The sequence below is a fragment of the Sciurus vulgaris genome, assembly GCF_902686455.1.
Source record: "Sciurus vulgaris genome assembly, chromosome: 3".
In the NCBI taxonomy this organism is placed as follows: Eukaryota; Metazoa; Chordata; class Mammalia; order Rodentia; family Sciuridae; genus Sciurus; species Sciurus vulgaris.
In genome coordinates this window covers 114,711,397-114,737,755 of record NC_136463.1, presented here as the reverse complement: position 1 = coordinate 114,737,755, position 26,359 = coordinate 114,711,397, and the positions used below count along the sequence as shown (strand labels likewise).

The following is a 26,359-nucleotide window of genomic DNA, read 5'->3' as shown; positions in this document are numbered from 1 at the left end:
ATCAGAGGTCTCCATTATCTCTACTAAGTCCTTTTATATTTCCCCCAAATACTTCTGTTTTATACAAAGGAAGCCCTTCAAGTACAGCCTACCCATCTGCTCCAGTTCTATCTAAAATGTCTGGCAGCTATGACCTAGCCCAGCTTAGATATGTGCACAGGATCCTCATGGCACTAGTTAATTACATCAGGAAGTTGCATACCACATCTTTTATTTTTTGTTACAGATAAAGGAATATTCATTATCCAAAGTGAGAGTCTCAAGAAATGTATCCAAGCAGGTAAATCTGCACTGACCCTGGAGAACTGCAAACAGCCAAACAAGTACATGCTGTGGAAATGGGTTTCAAACTACCACCTCTTCAACGTAGGAGGCAGCGGTTGCCTGGGCCTGAATTTATCTAATCCAGAGCAGCCACTAAGCATATATGAATGTGACTCCCCCCTCGTTTCCTTGAGGTGGCGCTGTAACAGGAAGATGATCACGGGCCCACTCCAGTACATGGTGCAGGTGAAGCAGGACGACATGGTTGTGGCCTCAAGGAAACATCTTCATAAGTGGATTTCCTATATGTCGGGTGATGGAGACATTTGTGAACATCTTCACAAAGGTAGAGTTACTTTAAATCAGAGCACACATGGGAATAGTACACAGTGTTTAGAAAAAGTAGATATTTGCAGTCTGCAATGCCAAGGGACTCGTAGCAAATCTATTTTAGTGGCTTCCTTGATTATGATTACAATTATGGTAAAAAGATTACTAAGGTCTTGGAGTGCATGTGCCAAATTCTGGTAAAAAGGCAGAACTTCTCACAATTTAAAGATATTGAAGGAAAAAAACACTTAACTTAGCTTTGGAAATCAATAGAAAAGAGAAGAAAAAACAAAAGGGAGAAAAAAAAAAAAGGAAAGTGAAGAAACGATCTTTGAGGTAAAGGCTTTTGTCATGACAAATATAAGCCTCCTGCCACTTGTCTTACTGCAGAGAATCAGTCGACCTGTGGAGGTGTGTCTGAGTGGCACTCAGATGACTCCTAATGCCTGGCTGGCATCCGTGCCATGGTCATGCTAAAGGTACTGGATGATAAATAATGTAATATTTGGTGTGTACCAAGCATGGTGTGTGGGGCACAGTTTATAAGGGGACTTATATTTTCTACAGCTCTATTATCTTTGGCATTTTAAAACAGAAAACAAAAAGTCACATAGTTAAATTCTAAAAACCTAGTTATTTCCCTGAAGGTTTGTTGTGTAGCTTTCTCCATCCATCTAACCTGTACACACTTATTAATTGCTACCTATTCTTCATCACAGTGTTAGGCACCTGGTTTATAAAAGCCAACAAGGCAGATGAAGTCCCTCCTCTCATGGTACTCTGCAGAATTATGCCTGAATAAGAGCATGTCCTCCTAAGGACTCTAGAACATCCTTGGAAGCAGAGAAAGTAATTCCTAAGGCCCAAGGCAAGATCTTCCCCTGGACTGCAAAGAATGAGTAAACAGAGCTAAGAGCAAGACATTTTCAGGGCTCGCTACAATAAAGCAAGTACTGCAAACCAGTACTCAAAACTTTATCATTATAAAGAAGAACTCGTTATTTTGCTTTAACTTTTTAGCCATATACCCACACTCGCAGGGCACACGGGGGAAGACTAGCAATATATGCTTCTGAGTAAAAGGAAGGGGATTGAAAGAGAAGCACATGTCCTGAAATGCTCTGGCTCCTAACAGACGTAACTGCTAAGGCTCCTGGTGTGCCGTGAACTCAGTTCAGCCCCTGACAACTGTGCGAAAGGGATGGAAATCTCTACAGCTGACCTTTTGTCCAGGCCTGGTTCACTGAATTGAGGATGGCCCTAATCACCCTTTACCATAGAAAGCCCCAGCTGGGTCATGAAGTTTTTGTTGATTCCTTCTTAACTCAAAGGATGATGGATGATTGTGGTACTCTGAGAACACAGCCAGCAGACCACCTCTGTATGGTCATCTTACTAGTCAATGAGCCTCCATCACTCTCTCCATTTAGGCTGTTTGCCACACTGTACCCAGAGATTCTTTAAAAATGGAAATCTATCCCAGCAGCTTAGGAGACTGAGGCAGGAGGACCTTGAGTTTAGAGCTAGCCCTAGCAAATTAGCAAGGCCCTAAGCAACTTAGAAGACCCTGTCTCTAAATAAAATACCAAAAAAAGGGGGGTTGGAGATGTGACTCAGTGGTTAAGTGCTCCTGGGTTCAATCCCCTGTACCATAAAAAGGAAAAAAAAAAAAAAAAAGTAAACATGATCTTGTTACTTTTCCTTTCAAAACCTGCTGGTGATCTTCCACCAAACTCCCACCACCCTCAGAGTGAAAGGCAAAGTCCTTAGCAACATGACAGACATGGTCCTATGGGAGCAAGGTGCTTCCCTGATCCGCCTTTCCCTGAGCCACCTCGCTCTTCTTCATTCACCCACACAGTCCTCTCTCCAGTCCTTTACACATGGTGCTCCTTCTGCTGGAACAACTCTTTTTCCAAGAGCAACACCCCATTTTACCCAGTTCTCATTCAGAGAGACTTGACGCTGGTGCACACATGCACACTTGCACATGCTAGCACATTCTTCTTACCCCATATTATTTATCTTCATGGCACTTACCACAACCTGAAATTATTATATGTTTGTTTCTTTGCTTTCCCTTCGTCTCTCCCCACTAAAGCAGAAGCTCCTCATGAAAAGGAATTTTTCTGATTTGTTCATTATGATATCCCCAGTGCAGGGTACATTAAATGCTCACCAAATATTTATTGAATGAATAAATTAATAAAATCCTATGAAACCATGGAGGTTTAAATACCAACACTGGTGTATTGGGAACTGGAGGATACTTTGAAGTGAAATCTTTCATTCAGTTTTCCTTTTCATCCATTCACAAGTTGGGTGCTACTATGGCAACCCACGGTAGTAAATAAACAAGTAGATGAATGTACAAGCAAACCATTTAACAGTGTTTTCTCTGAACCCAGCCCTGGAACTAGTCCTTCTACAGTCACTATACAGTGAGGACCAGGGACCTCAGGAGGTTTCGTGAGTGCCTGCCCCTAGAAGGATTTCAGTTGATAAAAATGCAAAACCAGATGACAGTTTGTGAAGATGATGCTGATCTGACGTTGTAATTTTTTTTTCTCCTAGACTTGTATACAATCAAAGGGAACGCCCATGGGATGCCCTGCATGTTTCCCTTCCAGTATAACCATCAGTGGTTTCATGAATGCACCCGGGAAGGCCGGGAAGACGACTTGCTGTGGTGTGCCACCACCAGCCGATATGAAAGAGATGAGAAGTGGGGATTCTGCCCAGATCCCAGTAAGAATAAATCTAGTCTTCTCTGCATGTCATGAACGAATCGAGGATGATTAGAAAGCATGTGTATCTAAAGAAAAACACCAGCGTTGGTGTATTGAAGTCTGAATAAGCATCCTGATGCCATTAATCCAGATCTTAATTTGAGGTTTGTTTTTACCTTGAAAAAAAAATTCAGATGTATATCCCTTTTCCCCCCTCACATTCAAAAAGATGTTAATTAGCCATTCTTCATTAAGCTCAGTGAATTAGGATGCTTTCACCGGAATCAAATTATAATACTCTGTGATCTCATTAATCCCAGCTTCCCAGCAGGATCCTTCAAAACAAACGGGAATACATGGAAAACCCAGTTATCCTTTCAAACCACTTCCTCTTCTGAGCTGCCCTAATTTCCTCACATCCATACAGCTTGTCTTGGCCATTGTCAAGTCCAGGCATCAACTGGTCCCTTGGTGATCTTTACAAGAAAATCACAGTTCCCTCATTCTTTCTTCACAGTGAGTTCTCATCTTGACTCCCTTTCCTTACTATTTACTCTCTAACTATAGCTCAAAATCTTTTTCTCTTCTTAACTTGACTTTCAAGTTCCAGTGACGGATGCAATGTTCTTTTTTTTCAATTAGTGCTTTATTATTTTTATCTTATTTTTATTTAACATAAAGGTTTCTAGTTGTTCCTACATATTGGAAAATATTTATATACACCTTCTGCTTTCTGTATTTCATTTCTTCCATTTTTGCTCCTGCAAGTCAGAGTATAATCTTTACAACCTCTTCATATTTCATGCCTCCTTCCCCTCCATAATGAAATGAAACAAACAAATTTAAAATGAAAGCAAATTGAAGAGATTAAGTCCAAAGAATCTGATTTACAAATTATCTGTAGAATTGTTTTCTATTCTAAGAGCCAGTACCGCTTAGTAAATAAGAAAGAGTATAGGCTTTGAAGTCTCATAAGCCAAGACTGGAGTCCTATTTCCTCCCAACAGTGAGATTTTGAGAAGCTCCCTCTGTCTCTCTGAGTTTCAGATTCCTTGGTCATAAAATGGAGATAATAGCACTACCTATTAGAGTTACTGTATGGATTCAATTAGTTGATCTACCTGAGGGATTTACAGTACCTGGCACACAGTAAGCACTCATAGGGATTGGCTGCCACTCCTGCCACCATCATTATCAAACTTAATTTATCTTTTCAGCGTACTGGTTTTTCCTCTTTATTGCCCATCAACAAGCACTAGGCTAGGCATGGTGGTGAATACCAAGAGTTTTAGAACTTTGGATCCTCTCTTCACTGACCTTGGCATCTAGACCCAAGGCATGATAGACAGGTTGGCTCTATGCCAGAAAATGCAGACTGTATTTGATATGATGCTCTAGAATCACCTGAGATATAGTTAAAAATGCAAGTGCTTGCTCTTCTCCCAGAGATGCAGTGCGTCCAGGATGCAGGACTCAAGTATCTGCATTTTTGACAGGTGCCTCAGGTGATCCTGAAGCAGGTAATTCATCATCAGACAATTCACAGTAGGCAGGTAATTCCATGCAACACACATCTATGAACAGGTGACATTAGGAGTGTTAACAACCAATATGGTATAGGCTATTAAACAAATCCAAGTGGAGATCTTAGTGTGGGGTTAGAAGTTCCAGAAGCCCGCTGCTGGTATTAACCCCCTAGCTGCTGATGTGAATGAAGAGGTGCAGTGAAGTCTGGAGTAGCAGGGTGCTTAGGACAGTAGCTATTCAACAAGCATACATCATTTCATCATTTAATAAGTGTCAGATCACCAGCCTTCTCCATCTGAATCTAAATGTGGATACATAGATGTATATGCAAGTAATCCCTGCACATTCTGGATTCCTGAACTAAACATCACATTACCTGCATTATCTTCTCTATTTCTACCTCCAGTAGATGTCATTAAAACCAAATAAACAAACCAATACTAATACAATTAACACATATTTCACATGGACATAATAGTGGGGACTTTAAAAAAAGAAGAACTATAGTATTCTCTTTAAGGTTCTCAGAAGAGCCCTGCCACCACCCTCTGTCACTTAGAACCAATTACAACTTCCCCAGTAGGAGCCTGGGTTTTGTGGGGCTCAGGGTTTTCCATTCCCCAGACTATTTGCTCAGCTTCCTACAGCCCAGAACCTTCCTCCACTTGACAGACTGCCAGATTCCAGCTCTCCCAACCTTTACCACAACCACCAGAGAGCATGTTTATTTGTAGTGCTGAACTGCAGTCCCAGTTTTCTTCCTTTCTTCTTACTTTTGGTTCCTGGTGGCTAACATAACATAACTCAAAATGATGTGTCAGAGACTGAAATCTGAGCAAGCTGGTAGCTCTTTCCGTGGGGTCAACAAGTGGATGGGACAGAGAGAAAAGGAATAAAGGTTCATCCTTCTGGATTTCATCTCACATTTCTCACGTGAAATCTTTTTTTTTTTTTTTTTTTAATGATGCTGCCTTTAGAAAAAGTTGATTGTAAGTGCTTTAAATTTAAAATAAATTTAATACTAAACACACACATTCTCTCTCTCATACACACACATACCTCACAGTGAAGGATGTGATTAAATACCTTCCCAGGAATAAGCATGATGCCTAGGAATCTCTCTGGGTTTGTTCAGATTCATTTGGGGTCATGCTTGTTCTCTTGGGGTTACACGCCCTACACAGCTGGAGCGTCATAGTTTGAGATATTTTTAGAATTCCAACCTCCAGAATGATCTGATTGCCCTTGAACTTTATTCAGTTGATATAATTGTGACGAGTAACTTGAATGGCATACAGAGCACATTGGTACCAATATCAGTGTATAATTGCCAACTTCACCTGAGCCTTCAATATAGACCAGCAAAGCTATTATGTTTCTCTCCATCAAAGTGAAAAACTTTTGCACTTCAAGGACACTATCAAGACTCTTGAAAGAAGGGCTGGGGATGTGGCTCAGTGGTAAAGCACTTGTCTAGCATGCTCAAGGCCCTGAGTTCCATTCCCAGCACTGAAAAACTAAAAGAGGAAAATTAGATGGTAGCCCACAGAAGGGGAGAAAATATTTGCAAATATTTTCATAGAAGAAATGGAAAATATTTCCTATGGAAAATATTTGCAAATATTATGTGTCTTACAAGGAACTTATATCTAGAATATAAAAAGAATTATAATAAGTTAACAATAAAAATAAAAACAAATAATTCCATTTTAAAATAGGTAAAGTATCTGGATGGGCACTTTTCCAAAGATTTAAAAATGGCTAATAAACACATGAAAAGATACTCAACATCACTAGCTATCAGGAAAATTCAAATACAAACCAAAGTGAGACACCATTTCACACCCACTAGGATGACTACAATCAAAAAGAGATAATAACAAATGCTAGTGAAGATGTGGAAAAATTGGAACCTTATCCACTTCTGGTAGTATTGTAAAGGATATAGCTTTTTGTAACACAACCTATAAATTCCTCCAAAGAGAAAATATAGATCACTGGTTGGTCGCAGTAGCATAGCGAGCTGGTGGGTGAGTCAGGCCGCCTGCACCGCGGAGGTAGCCGGTGGGCACCCAACCCGCCTGCCTTGCAGAGCTAGGTGGCAGGCAGCCAACCCGCCCAGCCACCAGGCTGAAGACAGACACCATCACTGAGCCACCACACTGAGGTATGTCGCCATCGCGGAGCAAGCTGGCAGAAGAGCCAGCCCGCCTGCATCGGAGCTAGCCAGAGGCTTCTGCACAGGCTGGTGCAAGCATTTCCAATTATTCCTGAGGGCGTGGCCATTATCATCGGAAGGGCAGCTCCCTTCCTGAGACAACTACAGGAGGCTAGAGGACCTTTGACAAGACCCAGGAATCAAGAAGAGGAGGTATTGAGAGACTCAGGACCAACTCAGAACCACTGGGTGAGTCTCTCCCACTGGTCGGGCTCCCCAAACACAGGGAACTTCGTGGAGTAGAGTGGCCCAGTGAGACTCCCCTGCTGGAGCAGAGAACCCAGTCAACCAGGAGCATTGCAGAGGAGGGCCGCACAGCGAGAGGCTTCGACACAGAGTGAGGGTCCAAGGCCCAGGCGTTAGCTCCAGTCCCCAGGGAACATAGCAGAGGAGGGCTGCTCAGAGAGGGAGTCCCTCGCAGGGCCAGGCTCCCCAGCCCAGGTGGTAGGTCAGGACCCCTGGGAACATCGAAGAGGAGGGCTTCCCAGTCCAGGTGGTAGTTCTGGACCAAAGGGAACTGCTCCGAGGAGAGCTGCCCAGTGAAACTTCCCCACCAGGTGAGTCTTCCCCGCTGGGTGAGGCTTTCCCACCAGGGCAGTAGAACCAGAGACACAGGCCCAGACCAGACATGCCCTAGGCTGCAGTCTAGGACCCCTTTGGCTGACCATCAGTCAACAAGTGGAGGCGCCTCTGCCCATTGACAGGGAATATACCCCACCTGAAGGCCACCACCCCTAGAGGGGCAGCTTCCTAGTGGAGCACCGCATTATCAAGTTCCTCCAGGACTCCAGGCTACTGAAGGCTAAGAGGTCTACAGAGACAATATTAGTCAATAGAGGAAATCTGCAATATCCCAGAGTTCCACTACTAGAGGGGTAGATACCTGAGCAATATGAGAAAACAAGGAAAGAAAATGTCCCAAACAAAACTAGATGGTATAGGAATAAAATCCAATGACAGCATGGCAGAAGAAATGTCAGAAAGGGAGTTCAGAATGTACATAATTATTACGATCAGGGAAGCAAACGATGAGATGAAAGAGCAAATGCAGGCATTGAAGGAAGAGATGAAAGAGCAAATGCAGGCATTGAATGATTGCACCAATCGACAGTTAAAAGAGCAAATACAGGAAGCGAAAGATCATTTCAATAAAGAGTTAGAGATATTGAAAAAATCCAAACAGAAATCCTTGAAATGAAGGAAACAATAAACCAAATTAAAAACTCCATAGAAAGCATAACCAAAAGACAGAACACCTGGAAGACAGAACCTCAGATATTGAAGACAAAATATTTAATCTTGAAAACAAAGTTGACCAAACAGAGAAGATGGTAAGAAATCATGAACAGAATCTCCAAGAACTATGGGATATCATGAAAAGGCCAAATTTAAGAATTATTGAGATTGAGGAAGGCCTAGAGAAACAAGCCAAAGGAATCAACAATTTATTCAATGAAATAATATCAGAAAATTTCCCAAATCTGAAGAATGAAATGGAAAATCAAGTTCAAGAGGCTTATAGGACTCCAAATACACAAAATTACAGCAGACCCACACCAAGGCACATTATAATGAAAATACCTAACATACAAAATAAAGACAGAATTTTAAAGGCTGTGAGAGAAAAGAATCAAATTACATTCAGGGGGAAACCAATAAGGATATCAGCAGATTTTTCAATCCAGACCCTACAAGCTAGAAAGGCCTGGAACAACATTTTTCAAGCCCTGAAAGAAAACGGATGCCAACCAAGAATCTTATACCCAGCAAAACTTACCTTCAGATTTGACGATGAAATAAAATTCCTCCATGATAAACAATAGCTAAAAGAATTTACAAAAAGAAAGCCGGCATTACAGAACATTCTCAGCAAAATATTCCATGAAGAGAAAATATAAAGTTACCTATGACTCTGTGATTTCAGTACTAGGTATATAATCAGGAGAAATGAAAACATGCCCACACAAAGCTTGTACTTAGATGCTCATAGCAGCAGTATTCATAATAACCACAAAGTAGAACCAGTACAAATGTCTGCCAACTGATGAACACATAAATATAGTATGATATAGCCATATGGTGGAATATTACTGGGCAGTAAAAGAAAAGAAGTACTGGTACATGTTACAATGAAGATGACTCTTGAAATATTATGCTAAGTGACTGAAATCAGTCACAAAGACCACATATTGTATAATTCCATTATACGAATTGTCCAAAATAGTCAAACCTATAGAGACAAACTAGATTCATGGTTGTTGTGGGGCTGGGGGTATAGAGGAAGATTGAATGGGAGGTGGGAGTGACTGCCAATGGGTACTGGGTTTCTTTTTGACATGATGAAGTTGGTCTAAAATTGATGGTGTTGGGCTGGGGATGTAGCTCAGTGGTACAGTGCTTGTCCAGCCTGCATGAGGCCCTGAGTTCAATCCCCAGTACAGCAAAAATAAATAAATAAATAAATAGAATTGATGGAGTTTATGGTTGTACAATGCTTTGAATATACAAAAAAATGCAATGGATTATAAAGTGTTTTTTGTTTGTTTTGATTGAACCCAGGGCCTTGTGCATGCTAGTAAAGCACTCTACCAACTGAGCTATATCCCCTGTCTCCCAATTGTAAAGTTCTAATGGGTGAATTATATGGTATATGAATTATATTTTGATAAAAATGTTTTTAGATAAATGGGAAATAAAGAATTGTAGATCAAATGTGTATTAAAGTATGTGACTGGTGGAGACAGAGAAAAGGCAGTGACTGGGATAGGGAGGTCAAGGTAAGGAGATTTTTGTAGTTGTTGTTTGTTTCCTGCTTTTTAAAGATGAGAGATGCTGAACCATCTATGAATGCATCTGTAAATAATCTATAAAGAGGTTTAAAGTACACGAAAGTGGGTGACGGGGAGGCCATGTGGTCTTTCAGAAGACAGAAAGAAGTAGAGTCTAGATCAAGGATGCATAGACTGGCCCTTTTAGAGATATAAAGCACACTGTTGGATTAGGTGATGGGAGAAAAGGAGAGAAACCAATCTATTGCAAATATTTTGACTCAAGTTTCTCTATCCAATAACTTTGAGAATTGGCACAGATAATCCAAAACTGAGGAAAGCCTAACATCAACTGAGCCATATGATGTGCAACACAGACACGATCACCTGCAAGCCTTTAACATTAAATATGTTGAATATGTAAGTCCAGGCAGGTTACTACAAAAGGCCATATTGAAAGGGCAAGACTAACACTTGGGGGGAAAAAATGGAAATGAGATCAACTGAAGTGCCCTGCAGACTTTTTCTTGTCATGTATTTGGCTGTGGCCTGAGGCTTATAATCAGGATTTATTGCCAAGTCTTTCTCCATGGCAACAGATGAGAGGCAGATACCCACTCCCAGGATTGACCCTCCTCTCTTCTCAGATCTCCCTTTCTAACATTCAACCACTTGAACCTGCCCTCCTTGGGAAGGGTTTTGAATTTTTTCCTTTAAGACAGTGTTTCCTAATGTTTGCTTCATAGAACATCTGCCTTGGAAACCAGGGACATGTTTTAAAGGAATGTTCCTAAATCCTGCCCTAGACCAACTGATTCAGCATCTCTGAGACTAACAATCTACATTTAAAAAAAAAAAAAAAAAAAATCTGGCTACATGAATCTTCTGCATCCTAAAACTGTAAACACTTCCCTGCTCACCCTTCATGGTCTCAGCTGACGCGCTGGATGAACATAGCGGAACTAAGCTCTAAAAAATGCTGAGGGTGTTGTGCATCTCAGGGAAGGCCTCGCATTTTAACTGAAGACAGTCTCTAAGGATTCCATCTCGACGGGGAAATTTCAACCACCAGGGCAAGGTGGTTACTGAAATTTCCCTCCCTCTTTTCCTTTCCTTTTTTCTATCTTGTTTTGTGATAGCCTTGCCTTCTGCCCACCTCAGTCTTGGACCCTTCCATAAATTCATGTATCAGTCAGGAAATGCTAAAGACAACCTGAGATTTATATGTGATTTAATAACTTCAGATTAACTCAGTTATTTCTGGGGAATGTGTGTTGTCACCAAACGTGAAAACAAACTTTCTACATTCCCCAAGGGAACCACCTAACTAAGGATGGGAAAAAGAAACTAAAAGACTTTCACCATCAAATAAGTTTGAAGAATACTGAATTAAAATTACTCTTAACTATAACACTTTTCAGTCTTTAACATGCTGATATACACTGGGAATTTCCCAGGGATGCTGATGTGCATTATGGCCTGGATCTACTTGGGGAGCCTCCTGAAGTATCTTACTTTGAGGACCAACTTTGGGAAAGAATGTTCTAGATTGTAGCAGGTAGCCGGTCCATCAGCTACATTCATGCTATAGAATGGATCACATTTTCTACATTCTAAAATTCTTTGGCTGCTTACTCCAACTTGGGGCTTAATTTAACATTTTAGCAAAAGTGGTCTTCGTTTTCTGTTATTTCAAGGAACTTCAGATTTCAGATCCACATTTCATACTTCATGAAATTTACTTGCAAGCATACTATGCAATGTTTGACCAATATCTTACAAGTGGATTTTGCTTGTATTCCTCTTGACTGAAATAACTATTCAAATATCAATGTTCCTGTGCGTGATGTTTATTTGAAAATTTGTGTTCACTATTGGCTCATGTAAACACTTTATTCTCTTTGTTCCAATTAGCGCTTTGGTATTTAGGGAGAAAAGTTTTTGAAATAACATTTGTGTCTGTTTCCAATACACGTTTAAATTCACACAGCTTTTGATGTAATGCTGTAAATAACTACTTACCAAAGAAAACAGGTGTTATTTTTACCAATGTTTCACTTTTATTTCCTTTTCTTAAAACTAGTTTCTATTATTTTCCTTGAAAGTATCAGAGCTTCTCTACTGATAATTTCTTGAGTTTCCTTAGGTAAATCTTGAACAAGTTTAACTAGAAGACATCAATGAAATAGCCACGCAGATCTTCAGCATACGGACCTAATCAAGAATAGATAAGGCACTGAAGTTTTAGAGGTTGCAAGTTGAAAACATTCCATTCAAAAGCATCTTAGAAATATATGTCTGTATAGATAAAATAAGATTGTAGTGAGTGTTTTAAATGAACTTTTTTTTCCAGCCTCTGCACAGATAGGTTGTGATGCTGTCTTGGAGAAGGACCTCAATTCACATATTTGCTACCAATTCAACCTGCTTTCATTTCTCTCTTGGAGTGAGGCACATTCTTCATGCCAGATGCAAGGAGGTGCTTTATTAAGTATTGTGGATGAAAGTGAAGAAAATTTCATAAGAAGTAAGTAGGTGGATGATGCACATTGTTATGGGTATGGTAAAATGACTATTGTTAAGTTATATTCATATATGAGGGAATATGATCTGAAAAAAAGTTTCTTAAAAAATGTTTTATTTTCATGATGAAGACCAAATTCTCAACCAGAATTTTTACATGAATGTTGGGCCATTCCATTTGGCACCCAGTAATGTCTTTCTTATATTTACCCCATGAAGAAGAGAATTTAAGACCACAGCAAAGGACCCAGAAGAGTTGCGGCTCTAACAAGTGAATAGAGCAACTACTATCAATTCTTGCTCTTTCAATTAGTCATTCAATTTTCATTTATAAATTATTAAGCAGTCTAATAACAGTTTATCTATCACACACTGCATGCAGGTACAACCTAGGCTTTCTGGTAGATGCCAAAGAATAAGTTCTTTTATTTACATTTTAGTGGGAAAACCAAAAGCACATACATGTGAACTAACAGTATAAGAAAGACAACAATATAAAATGTCAAAAGAATTGTAATAACAAGCTGAGACTGTATTTCACCCATTCCATAAACCATATTTTTACTTTTTTATAGATTAAATGTGTTTGGGAAACGCTTTAAAAATGTTTGGAAACATTAAAAAGTGTGGCAAAATTAGTCACTTTCATTAAAAGTTTTTGACACTTCTTTCTCAAATTTTATTACACATGTACGACAATGAAAATAATTTTTTTAAATCAGCTATACAAAAAGAAAAGCAAATGAAAAATTGCTGTAGTTCTACAAACCAGAGTTAACCACGTTCTTTTGCAAAAATATATAAATGCATGTGATAGACATAGCATATATGAAAAAATGGCATTGTATGAAAATATGGGGCAGTTATTGCACAGTGTATAGGTGAAGGGACCAGAGAGCCACCTACCTGGGATTGAATCCTGCCTCTACTACTTACTAACAAAGTTACCCAAGCAACTCGTTTAACTGCCCTGTGCCTCAATTCCCCCCCTATCTAGAGGAAATAATAGTAGTACCTACTTCTTGGTGTAGTTTACATCTTATCATGCAGGTGAAGTCTTAGAAAAGTGCCTGGCATGCATAACAAATACTCAATGTAGGTTAACCATTTAACAACTCTGCACACAGTTGGGTAATCTGCCTTTTTTATTTGCCTGCCTGTACTAAACATGTGTCCATGTCTATAAATACATAGAATATACATCATAATTTTTAATGATTACCTAGTAGTGTAGATTAGCAGTAATATATTGATGTAATCTCCTCTTAGGAATAGAAAAATTATTTTATTTATTTACTTATTTGTTGCAATTATAAACCATTCCTGCATATTCCATTGTTCATAGTTCCACAATTATTTCTCTGTAAGTTTATAGAAGTAGGTTCCCTGAATGGAAGAGGAGACACACTTAAAAGCTTTTGAAAGTCAGTAACATTTTCCAGAAGAATTGTAACACATGGATAAACAGTGCATGCCTGTCCTTCCCCCAGATTTGAGTGAAAACACCAATTTCCAAAATCATTACTAACCTGCACTGTTTTTTATGTAAAAACTTGCACACCATTTATGAATTACAGTTGTTATCTATCTTAACTGCAAGAATCTCTCGTGAGAAGATTTGAACTTATGCATTGAACTTGAATAACAATTTTTGGAAATAAAATGTCAGGGTCTTTGATTTATATACCTCAATCCTACAATGAGACTTTGGAAATTGTTTAGGAAAACAGAAGTCTATTCATAATGACAGAAATTCATTCTAATTAACCTATTTTTTAATGATCAGAATAATCTAATGTTTCTTGCCAGTCACAGGTGAATATTAACTATGGTAATAAGGAATTATCAAGCTGTCATGTATGCCAAGCAATATCCACAGGAGTTTAGGTTTGAGTTTATTATTATAATATTGAGGGTCAATTTAGTTGTAAAGATGAATAGACAGGTTTTTTGAACTTTAAACATAGATCATAAATTGCACAATGATTTTGTGTGTGTTGATAAAGCAATTACACAATGGATATTCAAAATAAGCCTAAGAATGATTAATATTTTAATTTGATTATTTTAAAATATCACTTGGCATTTACTTGGATATAAATTATGGAAATTTCTCCCAGTTTAGCCGTGCATCTTTCAATTCACTTCTTGTCATCATGAAACCTGTTAAGACCTGTTAATGGTCATAGAGTACTATTGAAAGGAATAATTAAATCAGCATTAGGAAGAGATTCCATTTCCAATCACTGAGGATGCTGCAGACTTGCTATGTGAATACCCTGACCTCATAACTTGGATAATTATAAGCCATGAGTTGCTGTGTGCAGAGGTCAGCCACAGGAGCCACAGAGTCAGCCTGCCATAAAACTGTCTCTGGCCTAGGTAGTGAGAGCAGCCTCAAGTTTATACTGTGTTTTAGTCAGCTTTTTTGATGCTGTGACCAAAGGACCTGACAAGAACAATTTTGGGAGGAAAAGTTTATTTGGGGGCTCGCCGTTTCAGAGGTCCCAGTCTACAGATGACTGACTCCATTCCTCAGAGCTCAAAGTGAAGAAGAACATCATGGTGGAAGGGTGTGGCAGAGGAAAGCAGCTGGGGACATGGCTCCAGGAAGCAGAGAGAGAGCTGTGCTCAACCAGGACACAATATATACCCAAAAGGCATGCCCCCAGGGACCCACCTCCTCCAGCCACACCCTCCCTGCCTAGACTACCACCCAGTTAATCCTTATCAGGAATTAATGCACTGATTAGTTTAAGGCTCTCATAACCCAATCATTTCGCCTCTAAACTTTCTTGCACTGTCTCATACATAAGCTCTTCCACATGGCTTTAGTCCACACCTGCTGGAGATCTCTCTGGATGCTCTCTGGTCCCTTGGATTTTGCTGTTTCTTTTGGCCACACATTTCTGATTGGCTCTCTCTGCCCTGCTGTGCTTCAGCACACCTTTTTAAATTTAAAAACTTGCCTCCATTGCCTTTCTGGGAGTGGCCCTGAACACTTCCTCCCCTACCCTCTAAAAGTCTTAAGTGTATGAGCCCATGAAAATAAGATGGCTTCAGATTCTTAATAGTGCACATTGACAACCTTTGAAGGCCAACATTTTTGGATGCTTGAATGAAGCACTGACAGCTAAGAAGAGGTCTTCTTAGCTGTCAGTGCACCTTAGGAGTTTGCTAGGTTTCTGCAGACAGTGGAAGCATCAGAGTGGGTTTTAGTAGCACCTAAACCCCTTCCTATTAACTAAGATTGATTGATGACTCCATGAACCAGGAATGGGAAAATCAGAAAGAAGTGGAACAGTAAAAGCTTTTTTAATTCCATAATTTTCTTTTCAGAGCACATGAGTGGTAAAGCCATAGAAATATGGACAGGTTTGAATCAGCTGGATGAAAACGCTGGCTGGCAGTGGTCTGATGGAACCCCACTCACCTATCTGAACTGGAACACAGGTACCCACAGGGTTTACTTACCTTTGTCATGTGACATCATTCTGGGGCCTTAAACAGGAGCATTTCCCATGTAGATCTAAGACTTTATTCTCAAAGTGGTTTATAAATATTTTTTAGCCGGACTAAATATCCTCTAATGCAAGCTTTTCCAGACAAGTAGAGGCCAGCTAAGGCTGCAGAAGACTGTGGGTCAGAGCCAAGGTTCCATCTGCTGTTTTAGAAATAACAACACTGCAAAACCAATTACTCTAAAACTTACTTTAAAGTAAAATTGGCTCTTCTGCCATCATTGGGAAATCACTTAATTGTCATGTGTGAACTTTAACTGCAAAATCATAACATCTAATAGGCTTTGCTATCTGTGAGAAGTATCCCCTGATGCTAAAATTGCATTTCAGTGTGTATTAAACTCACTTGACACACACACACATTGTATTTTCAGAGACAAATGTTGATCCATTCGTTGAATATCGCTGTGGAGTATTTAATGCATTTATGTCAAATGCCTGGAGGAGTAGGGACTGTGAGTTCACCTTGCCTTACATATGTAAAAAATATCTAAACCACACTGATCATGAAATAGTTGGTAAGTGTTTTAAGTTGTTCTTACATGTTGTTAACTCGTCCTCTAAATACATTCAAATTCCTCTATTTTTGCTAATTCATAATTTAAATTTAACTAAAGCTGCTCTATATTTATATGAATAAAAATGCATAACTAGGTAATATCTGTAATTCTAAAAGCACAATGAATCTAACAGATGTATTTAGGTTTTCACTAAAAGCTGAAACAACCAGAGCACTGCAAACATTTTCTTCCTCTTTTTTAAAAATTTGCCTTCATTATCATTCTGCATTAGATGTGTGCTCCCTTTGCTACTCTAGATTTGAGTTTTATTTATGGTTCCCCTGGAAATTAAACATACAAGAAAATAATTTTATAAAATTATTTGCTTCATTAATTTTCTTTTTTGTTAATTTTTAATTGCTACTTAATAATTATACATATTTATGAGATAGGATGTTACGTTTCAATACATGTATGCATTGCATAATGAGCAGATTGGGATAATTAGTTTATCCTTTATTTCAAATGCTTATCATTTCTTTGCAGTAAGAACATTCAAAATCCCTCTTCTGGCTATTTTGAAATATACAACACATTATTTTTAACTGTAGTCACCCTATTCTGCAGCAGAACCCCTATTTAATTATAACTTTACACCCTTCTTGATTTTGTATCACATTCTGTATCTCTTGTTAGTAACACCCTCCCACTACAATAACAACCAAAAAAAAATTGGTATAATTAAGACTTAAATAATACCAAATTACAATATAGTCCAATTGTTTCTGTCTTTAAGGTCTATTACCTCTTTTAGTTCTTGTGGGAATTAATGTCTTAACTCAAAAGTAGAGATAAAAACATAACCATTTTTAAAAGAAACATTACAAGAATAATTAGAAACAACTCTACATTTTAAAAAGACTCAAATGTCATGTTTAAATATTGCCCCTTACAATCAGGTTTTAACTGTTATTCTCTTTTAAACAGCTCAGTCTGCGAATAATGTAGAATAGGGAGAGAAGCAGCCTGTAGTTTTTTCCCCCATAGGAATTTTTTCATTATTTCAAGAATTTGCTAAAAATGCTACCAACTGTTATCGTCCTTTTCCCTGTCTCCTCCTTCTTTCACCTCTCTTTGTTCATGTCTTCCTTCTTCATCTTTCATTATTTTTTATGCCCTTCTGCATTCTCTCCTGCCTCCTTTCTTGTTTTGTTTTTCTTATCTCTAATTGAGGCTAGAAGACCAGAAATGAAAAATAGTGGTGTTAGATTTGTTTGAAGTATATGCTGTTGCTTTGAGTTCAACAAATTCTTCTGATGATTCAGTCCAGTGTCCTTGCACTATGCTTCTGGAATTCCAGGGGTTTTTGTTTGTTTGTTTGTTTTAATTGACACATAAAAACATAAGAAATTTACATATTAACTGGGTACCATGTAATGTTTTGATACATGTACATGTTGTACAATGTTTATTTTTATATCAGGTTAAAATGTCTACCTCCTTAGACATCATTTCTTTTTTTATTGGTGTGTTATAGTTTTATTAGTAGAATTCATTGTTATTTATTCATATATGCACACAACATAATTTGGTCAATTTCATTTCCCAATAAAACTTTCAAAATTCTTACTTGCAGCTTCTCAAAACGCACAGTACATCATTGTTAACTACAGTTACCTCATGGTGCAATAACACCCAGTTCCCCCCAAGCCAATCTAACTGTAACTCAACACCCATTGGCCAGTCTTTCACCATCCCTCCCCACCTATTCTCCGTAGTCTCTGGTAACCACCTTTCTTTTTTTCACTTCTATGAGATCAACTTCGTTATATTCCACATATGAGGGAGATCTCCAGTTCCATCCATGTTGCTGCAAATGATAGGATTTCATCCTTTTTTTGTCTGACTAGTATTTCTATTCCTTCACCAGTCTTTACCCATTCACCAGTTGGTGGAAACTTAGGTTGTTTCCATTTCTTGGCTCATATGAAAAGTGCAGCAATGAACATGGGAATACACATGTGTCTTTGACATACTGATTTCATTCCTTTGAATATACAGCCAGTAATGGGATTGCTGGGTCATATAGTTACAGTTATATAGTTATTCTTGAGAAACTTCCATATTGTTTTCCTTAATGGCTATACTAATTACATTCATACCAACAGTATGCAAGGGTGCCCTTTTCTCCACATCCTTGCCAGTATTGATTATGGTTAGTCTTTATTATAACAGCCATTCTTATTGGAGTGAGGTGATATCTCATTGTGGTTTGATTTGCATTTTCCTGATGACTAGTGATATAAAGCATTTTTCATATCTGTTGACCACTGGTGTATCTTCAGTTGAGAAATGTCTATTTAGATCTATTGCCCACTTTTTAATCATGTTATTTGTTTTATCCTATTGAATTTTTGGAGTTCCTTTTATATTCTGGATATTAATCCCTTGTCAGATGTGCAGTTTGCAAATCTTTTTCCCTTTCTGTAGATTCTCTCTGTGCTCTGTTGATTGATTCCTTTACTGAACAGAAGCTTTTGAGTTTGATGTCAATCCCATTTTGTTGTTGTTGTTGTTGCCTATGCTTTTGGGGTCTCCACCAAAAAATCCTTGTCCAATACAAAGTACTGAAGTATCCTCCTTTTTTCTTCAAGTACTTTCATAGTTTCAGTCCTACATTTAAGTAGTTAATCCATTATTGTTAATTTTTGTAACTGGTGAGAGATAGGGGTCTAGTTTCAGTTTTCTGCATGTAGATATCCAGTTTTTCCAGCACCATTTATTGAAAAGACTGTCCTTTCTCCAATGTGTGTTCTTAGCCCCTTTGTCAAAAATCAGTTGGCTACAGAAGCATGGGTAGATTTCTAGGTTCTCTTTTCTGTTCCACTGGTCTATGGATCTGTTTTTATGCCAAAACCATGCTGTTTTGATTGTTATAGCTTTGTAGTGTGTTTTGAAGCCAGGCAGTATAATGCCTCCGATTTGTTCCTTTTGCTCAAGATGACTTTAGCTATTTGGAGTTCTGTTTGCTTGTTTTCATGCTAATTTTAGGACTGTTTTCTCTAGTTTTCTGAAGAATGTTATTGGTATTTTGATAGGAATTACACTGAATCTGTAAATCATTTCATGTAGTATAGACATTTTTAAAACAGTGATTCTTCTAACCCATGAACACAGGGTGTCTTTCCACTTTTTTGTATCCTCTTTAATTTCTTTAATCGATGTTTTTAAATTTTCATTGTAGATATCTTTCATCTCTTTGGCTAAATTTATTTCAAGATTTTTTTGGTAGCTATTGAAAATGAGATTGCTGTCTTGATTTTTTTTTTTGAAACAGTACTCAGATATAAACATTTATAACTTAAAATACTTGTATCAGAAATAAGCTAGAATAACAATCAAATTATTTTCAAATTATGTAGTAGGAAGTAAAAAATAAGAGTAGGAGCAGAAATATATGAGATAGAGAAGAAATAGTATAGTTATAATTTGATAAAAATCAACAAGTCTAATCATGAAAACAGCAAGAACACAAAAATTAATGTCAATGGAAAGGAAGTGATCAAAATAACCTTACAGATGCTAAAAACATATTAAGTTAATATTACAATTGTATGCCAACATATGTGATAGCTTACATAATATGGTCTATATTAGAAAAGGATCTGTGTACTGCTGAGAAGAGAGTATATTCATTGATAGATGAAATATTCTATGTATGTTCATTAAGTCTAAATTATCAATTGTATTTTTTACTTCTATAGCTTCTTTATTTAGTTTTCATTTGGAGGATATACCCAGTGGAGACAGAGGCATGTTAAAGTTACCAGTATTATTGTGTTGTGGTCTATTTGATTCTTGAGATTGAGAAGGGTCTGTTTGATGTACATAGATGCTTCATTGTTTGGGGCATAAATATTTATGATTGTTATGTCTTGTTGATGTTAAATTTCCTTAAGTAGTATGAAATGGTTTTCTTTGTCCCTTCTGATTAACTTTGGCTTAAAGTTCACTTTATTTGATATAAAGATAGAAACCCCTGCTTGTTTATGTGATCCATGGAAGAGAGATGTTTTTTTCCCATCCTTTCACCTCCATTCTATGGATGTGTTTGCCAGTGGGCCTTTTTTTAAATCCAATCTGCCAGTCTGTGTCTTTTGATTGATGAGTTTAGACCATTAATGTTCAAGTTTATTACTGAGATATGGTTTGTGTTCCCAGTCATTTGGATTTAATCCTGGTTTTTAATTTGAATTAGTTTCTCCTTTGACTGACTATTTCTTAGTATAGTTCCTCCCTTTGCTGGTTTTCACTTTTTTTTTTTTTTCCTCATTTCCTTCCCATGGAATATTTTGCTGAAAATATTCTGTAGTGCAGGCTTTCTAGTTGCACATTCTTTTAACTTTTGTTTATCATGGGAGGCTTTTATTTCACCTTCAAATCTGAAGCTTAAATTTTGCTGGATTTAGATTCTTGGTTGACATCCATTTTCTTTCAGAGCTTGGTATATATTGTTCCAGGACCTCCCAGCTTTGAGAGTCTGGTTTGAGAAATCAACTGTGATCTGAATTAGTTTCCCTCTATATGAAATATGATATTTTTTCTCTTGGAGTTTTTAAAATTCTATCCTTATTCCGTATGTTAGGCATTATAATGTGCCTTCATGTGGATCTGTTGTAACTGTGTACATTTGGGATCCTGTAAGTCTCTTGTATTTGATTTTCCATTTCATTCTTTAGGTTTGGGAAATTTTCTGATATTATTTTATTGAAAAAAATTGTGCATTACTTTGGTTTGTATCTCTACACCTTCATCTATCCCAGTAAATTTTCAGTCTTTTCATATTACCCATGGTTCTTGGAAGTTCTGTTCATGGTTTCTTAACATCTTCTCTCCGTGGTCAACTCTATTTTCAAGATTATATATTTTGTCTTCATTGCCTGAGGTTCTGTTTTCCAAATGGTATAGTCTGTTAGTGAAGCTTTTGATTGAATTTTTAATTTGGTTTATTGTTTCCTTCATTTCAAGGATTTCTGGTTTTCTTCTTTTTTTTTTTCAGAATCTCTATCTCTTTATTGAAGTGATCTTTTGCTACCTTTATTTGCTCTCTTACATCATCCTTTACTTTGTAGATCAGTTTAATTACACACATTCTAAACTCCTTCTCTAACATTTCTTCTATTATGGGGTTGATGGATTTTGTTATTGGAGTATCTTGGTTTGTTTGGGGCAGTATATTCCCTTGCTTTTTCATGTTGTTTGTGTGTCTATTCATCTAACAGTATGGACTTGAGGCAGTAGAGTTTCTACCCTGTGGATTTATAGTGTCCCTGAAGGTTTCCAGTACCTTACTCTTTAGGGAGAGACAAATAATAAAAACAATGAATGTGAACAAATATATAGCATTAAACCAAATAGTTCCTACCATGACATCTGTATTGTTAATTATCACAGTAAATAGAAATGATAAGATCAGTTAAGCCTACAATAAAAACAGCAAATTTGCCAAAGCGTTTATATAATTTTAGATGGTGGACAGGGAGAGAACAAAAGTGATATAGGATGTGAAGATTATGAGGGAGGAGGGGAAAATAAGAAGTAAAAATATAAAGGAAGAATGAAAGAGAAAACAATAGAGATTGTTAGCAAAAGAAAAGAGAATCAAGGAAAACAGGTAGGAAGAAAAAATACACATATATAAAGTAAAAATTAAAAAACAAATTAAAAATAAAATAAAAACACAAAACAAAACTAATCAAACATCATAGTTTCAAAAACTAATCCATGAAAAATAACTGTCTTCAAAAATGCTAAAAACGAGAAAAAAGCAAATATGAATATGTATAAATGTCCATGTACCACTAAGGTCATAATTAAACAGAGAAAAATAATTTTTAAAATTTTTGATGAAAAGTTAAAGTAATCTTTCTGTTGGAATTCAAAAGATTCTCACCTTCTCTTCTCAGTAGTTTCGGGTGGGGTCATCTGGAATATGATGCTCTACCCTCTGAATTGCTAGAATGAGAGAAATAATCCCATAGGTGGAATCCTGGAGGCAGGATTTAGGCTTAGGCAGGCTCTAGGCTCTTGACTAAATGCCAATTAGTCTTGAGATTTTAAATCAGCACACCTCCAGCACCCAGCATTGCTGGTCCTCGGCGGAAGACTATACCCTAGGAATCTCCCCTGGGTTTCACTCATGTGGTGGGGGACTCAATTCTTGGTCTCCTACATCATCTTCAGACTCCACATTTCCTGATCTTGGATTCAATCTTAACAATTTCTCCTACCCCCACTCTTCTGAGTTACCAGTCAGATATGTCTCTCCCAGTCGATCCTGCAAGCAGTCAGCTTGGAGGGGGAGGGGTAGAGCTGGGTGGGTTTCCACAACCACTTGTCCCCTGTGTAAACCTGTCTCCATATTTGATTGTCTCCTGGTCACTTAAGCACACTCTATGTTGTGCAGAGTGTGTTTACTGGGCCTGTATTTCAGGCCAAACTCAGGTTGGCCAGGAATTAGCCCCCTCAGCTGACCCTATGCCATGGCTACAAAATGGTTCCTTCCTTTGTCCTCCACAAGCCACCTGAAGAGGTGGGGCTTCTTTCCCTGCACATGGATATTGTACATCATGTCTTTCAGATTTGCCAGGCAATGTCCTTACCCAAACACACCTTGGGCCTCCCAAAAATGTGGGTTCTTTTAATTCCCTTATCCCTCCACTATGTTCATGGAAGGAACACTCTGGCTGGAACTTCAGACCTGGCTGCAGCAGAGGCTGTGCCACTGGGGACTTCTTCCTTATTTTATTATATCCAACCTCCTGAGTCCTCAATCTGCTATGAATGTCCAGTTTTAAATCCCAGTAAAGCCCCCCTCTTTTTTGTTCACCATCTTGCTGAGAAGCTGCCTATCTGCTTTCTTGGTTTCACTCAGCTGTCTTGATTTCTATTTCAAACAATTTGTTATTGGCATAAAGCAACATCACTTATTTTTATATATTGATTTTCTATCTTACAACTTTGTTGAATTCATTTATTATTTGTAAAAGTTGTTTGGTTAAGATCACATCATCTGCAAACTGACAATTTGACTTCTTTTTTTCTAGTTTGGTTGCTCTTTATTTCTTTCTCTAGCCTGTTTGCTCTGGCTAGGACTTCCAAGACTATACTGGCTGAAAGTGCTGAAATTGGACACCTTTGTCTTGTTGTAGATCTTAAACAGACAACTTTCAGTTTTTCCACATTCCATATAATGATGAGCCGCATCCTCAGTCCTTTTTTATTTTAAGTCAGGGTCTTGCTAAGTTGCAGAGGCCGGCCTCAAACTTGTGATCCTCCTGCCTCACCCTACTGAGCTGCTGGAATTAGTTGTGTGCCACTGTGCCTGGCTACCCCTTATTATTATATAATGTCCTCCTTTGTCTCTGTTTACTGCTTTTGACTTAAAGTCTATTTTATTTGACATAAGTATGGCTACTCCTGCTTTCATTTGGATTCTATTTACATGACATATCTTATTCCGTCTCTTCACTTTCGGTCTGTATGTATCCTTAGAGGTAAAGTGAGTTTCTTGTGTTGGGTCTTGATTTTTATCCAATCATTCTGTCTTTATTTGGAGAATTTAATCCATTTACATTTGAGGGTAATTATTGGTGCCTAAGGTCTTACTGTAACAACTTTAAACTTGTTTTCTAGTATTGTTCTTCTTTCTCTCTCCCTCTATTACAATCTTCCTTTGTGGTTAAGCGACTTATTCTGTCCGTGTGTTCGATTCCTTGCTTTTTATTTTTGTTTTGTCTATTATAGATTTTTTTTGCTTTGTGGTCACCATGAGGCTTACAAAACACAACTTTTGATTACAAAAGTTATTTTTAATTAATCCCAACTTAAAGACACAGAACCAAATCAAACACAAAAGAACAAGAGAACATATACTTCAGTTCCTCCCTAAGGACACATTTAATTTTTTTTTTGGAGGGGGGTACCAGGGATTGAACTCAGGAGCACTCAGCCACTGAGCCACATCCCCAGCATTTTTTTTTTTTTTAAGAGTTAGGGTCTTGCTGAGTTGCTTACCACCTTGTTTTTGCTGAAGCTGGCTTTGCAATCCTCCTGCCTCAGCCTCACAAACCACTGGAATTACTGGCATGCACCACTGCACCTGGCATATTTGAATTTTTTGATAGTCCATTTTATATCTTTCTATATTGCCCGTCTCTTAACATATTAACATAGTTATTATTTTTCATCATATTAGTTTTTAGTTTTCATATTAAAGATATGAATGCTTTACACACCAATGCTTACAATATGAGATCATTCTGAATTTGTTTTGTGTACACTTACTAGGGGGTTTTACACCTTCCCACTACTTTATTCTTACTCACTGATGTCTTTCAATTTTAAGAACTTTCTTTAGCATTTCTTGTATAACACATCTGGTAGTGATGTATTTTCTCAAGATTTCACTTGGGAATGTCTTTATCTCTTCTTTATTTCTTTTTTTTTTTTTTTCCTTTTTATTTTATTGTAAACAAATGGGATACATGTTGGTTCTCTGTTGGTACATGGCGTAAAGGCATACATTTGTGTAATCATAATTTACATAGGGCAATGTTTGTTTGATTCATTCTGTTATTTTTTCCCTTCCCCCACCCTCCCACCCCTCTTTTCCATCTATACGTCCTTCCTTCCTCCATACTTGCCCCCCTCCCTAACCCTAACTTTAACCCTAACACTAACCTTCCCTCCCCCCCATTATGTTGTCATCCTCCACTTATTAGCGATATCAATTCGTCCTTTGGTTTTTTTGAGATTGGCTTATCTCACTTAGCATGATATTCTCCAATTTCATCCATTTGCCTGCAAATGCCATAATTTTATCATTCTTTATGGCTGAGTAATTATTCCATTATATATATATACCACAGTTTTCTTTAATCCACTCATCAATTGAAGGGCATCTAGGTTGGTTCCACAGTCTGGCTATTGTGAATTGAGCAGCTATGAACATTGATGTGGCTGTATCTCTGTAGTATGCTGATTTTAGATCCTTTGGGTATAGGCCAGGAGTGGGATAGCTGGGTCAAATGGAGGGTCCATTCCAAGTTTGCTAAGGAATCGCCACAATTGCTTTCCAGAGTAGCTGCACTAATTTGCAGCCCCCCCAGCAAGTATGAGTGTACCTTTCTCCCCACTCCTCGCCAACAGCTAGTGCTTGTATTTTGATAATCGCCATTCTAATTGGGGTGAGATGGAACCTTAGGGTGGTTTTGATTTGGCATTTCTCTTATACTAGAGATGTTGAACATTTTTTCATATGTTTATTGATTGCTTGTACATCTTCTTCTGTGAAGTGTGTGTTCATTTCCTTAGCCCATTTGTCAATTGGATTATTTGTATTGTTGGTGTAGAATTTTTTGAGTTCTTTATAGATTCTGGAGATTAGTGCTCTATCTGAAGTATGATTGGCAAAGATATTCTCCCACTCTGTAGGCTCTTTCTTCACATTACTGATAGTTTCCTTTGCTGAGAGAAAGCTTTTTAGTTTGAATCTATCCCAGTTATTGATTCTTGCTTTTATTTCTTGTGCTATGGGAGTCCTGTTAAGGAAGTCTGGTCCTAAGCCGACATGTTGAAGATCTGGACCTACTTTTTCTTCTATAATTTGCAGGGTCTCTGGTCTGATTCCGAGGTCCTTAATCCATTTGGAGTTTAGTTTCGTGCATGGTGAGAGATATGGGTTTAGTTTCATTCTGTTGCATATGGATTTCCAATTCTCCCAGCACCATTTGTTGAATGGGCTATCTTTTCTCCATTGCATATTTTTGGCACCTTTGTCTAGTATGAGAAAATTGTATTTATTTGGGTTTGTGTCCGTGTCCTCTATTCTATACCATTGATCTACCTTTCTATTTTGGTACCAATACCATGCTGTTTTTGTTACTATTGCTTTGTAGTAGAGTTGAAGATCTGGTAT

The 26,359-nt window shown here is 37.8% G+C and overlaps 1 protein-coding gene across 1 annotated transcript in view; it reads left to right on the top strand.

Annotated features, from left to right (window-relative positions):
* Nucleotides 1–26,359, top strand: part of PLA2R1 (phospholipase A2 receptor 1) — a 142,083-nt gene that overhangs the window by 16,001 nt on the left and 99,723 nt on the right. Inside the window, 5 exon segments of the mRNA XM_079131752.1 lie at nt 227–610; nt 3,169–3,342; nt 12,190–12,363; nt 15,699–15,812; nt 16,255–16,398. Coding sequence (XP_078987878.1) covers nt 227–610; nt 3,169–3,342; nt 12,190–12,363; nt 15,699–15,812; nt 16,255–16,398 — 990 coding nt within the window.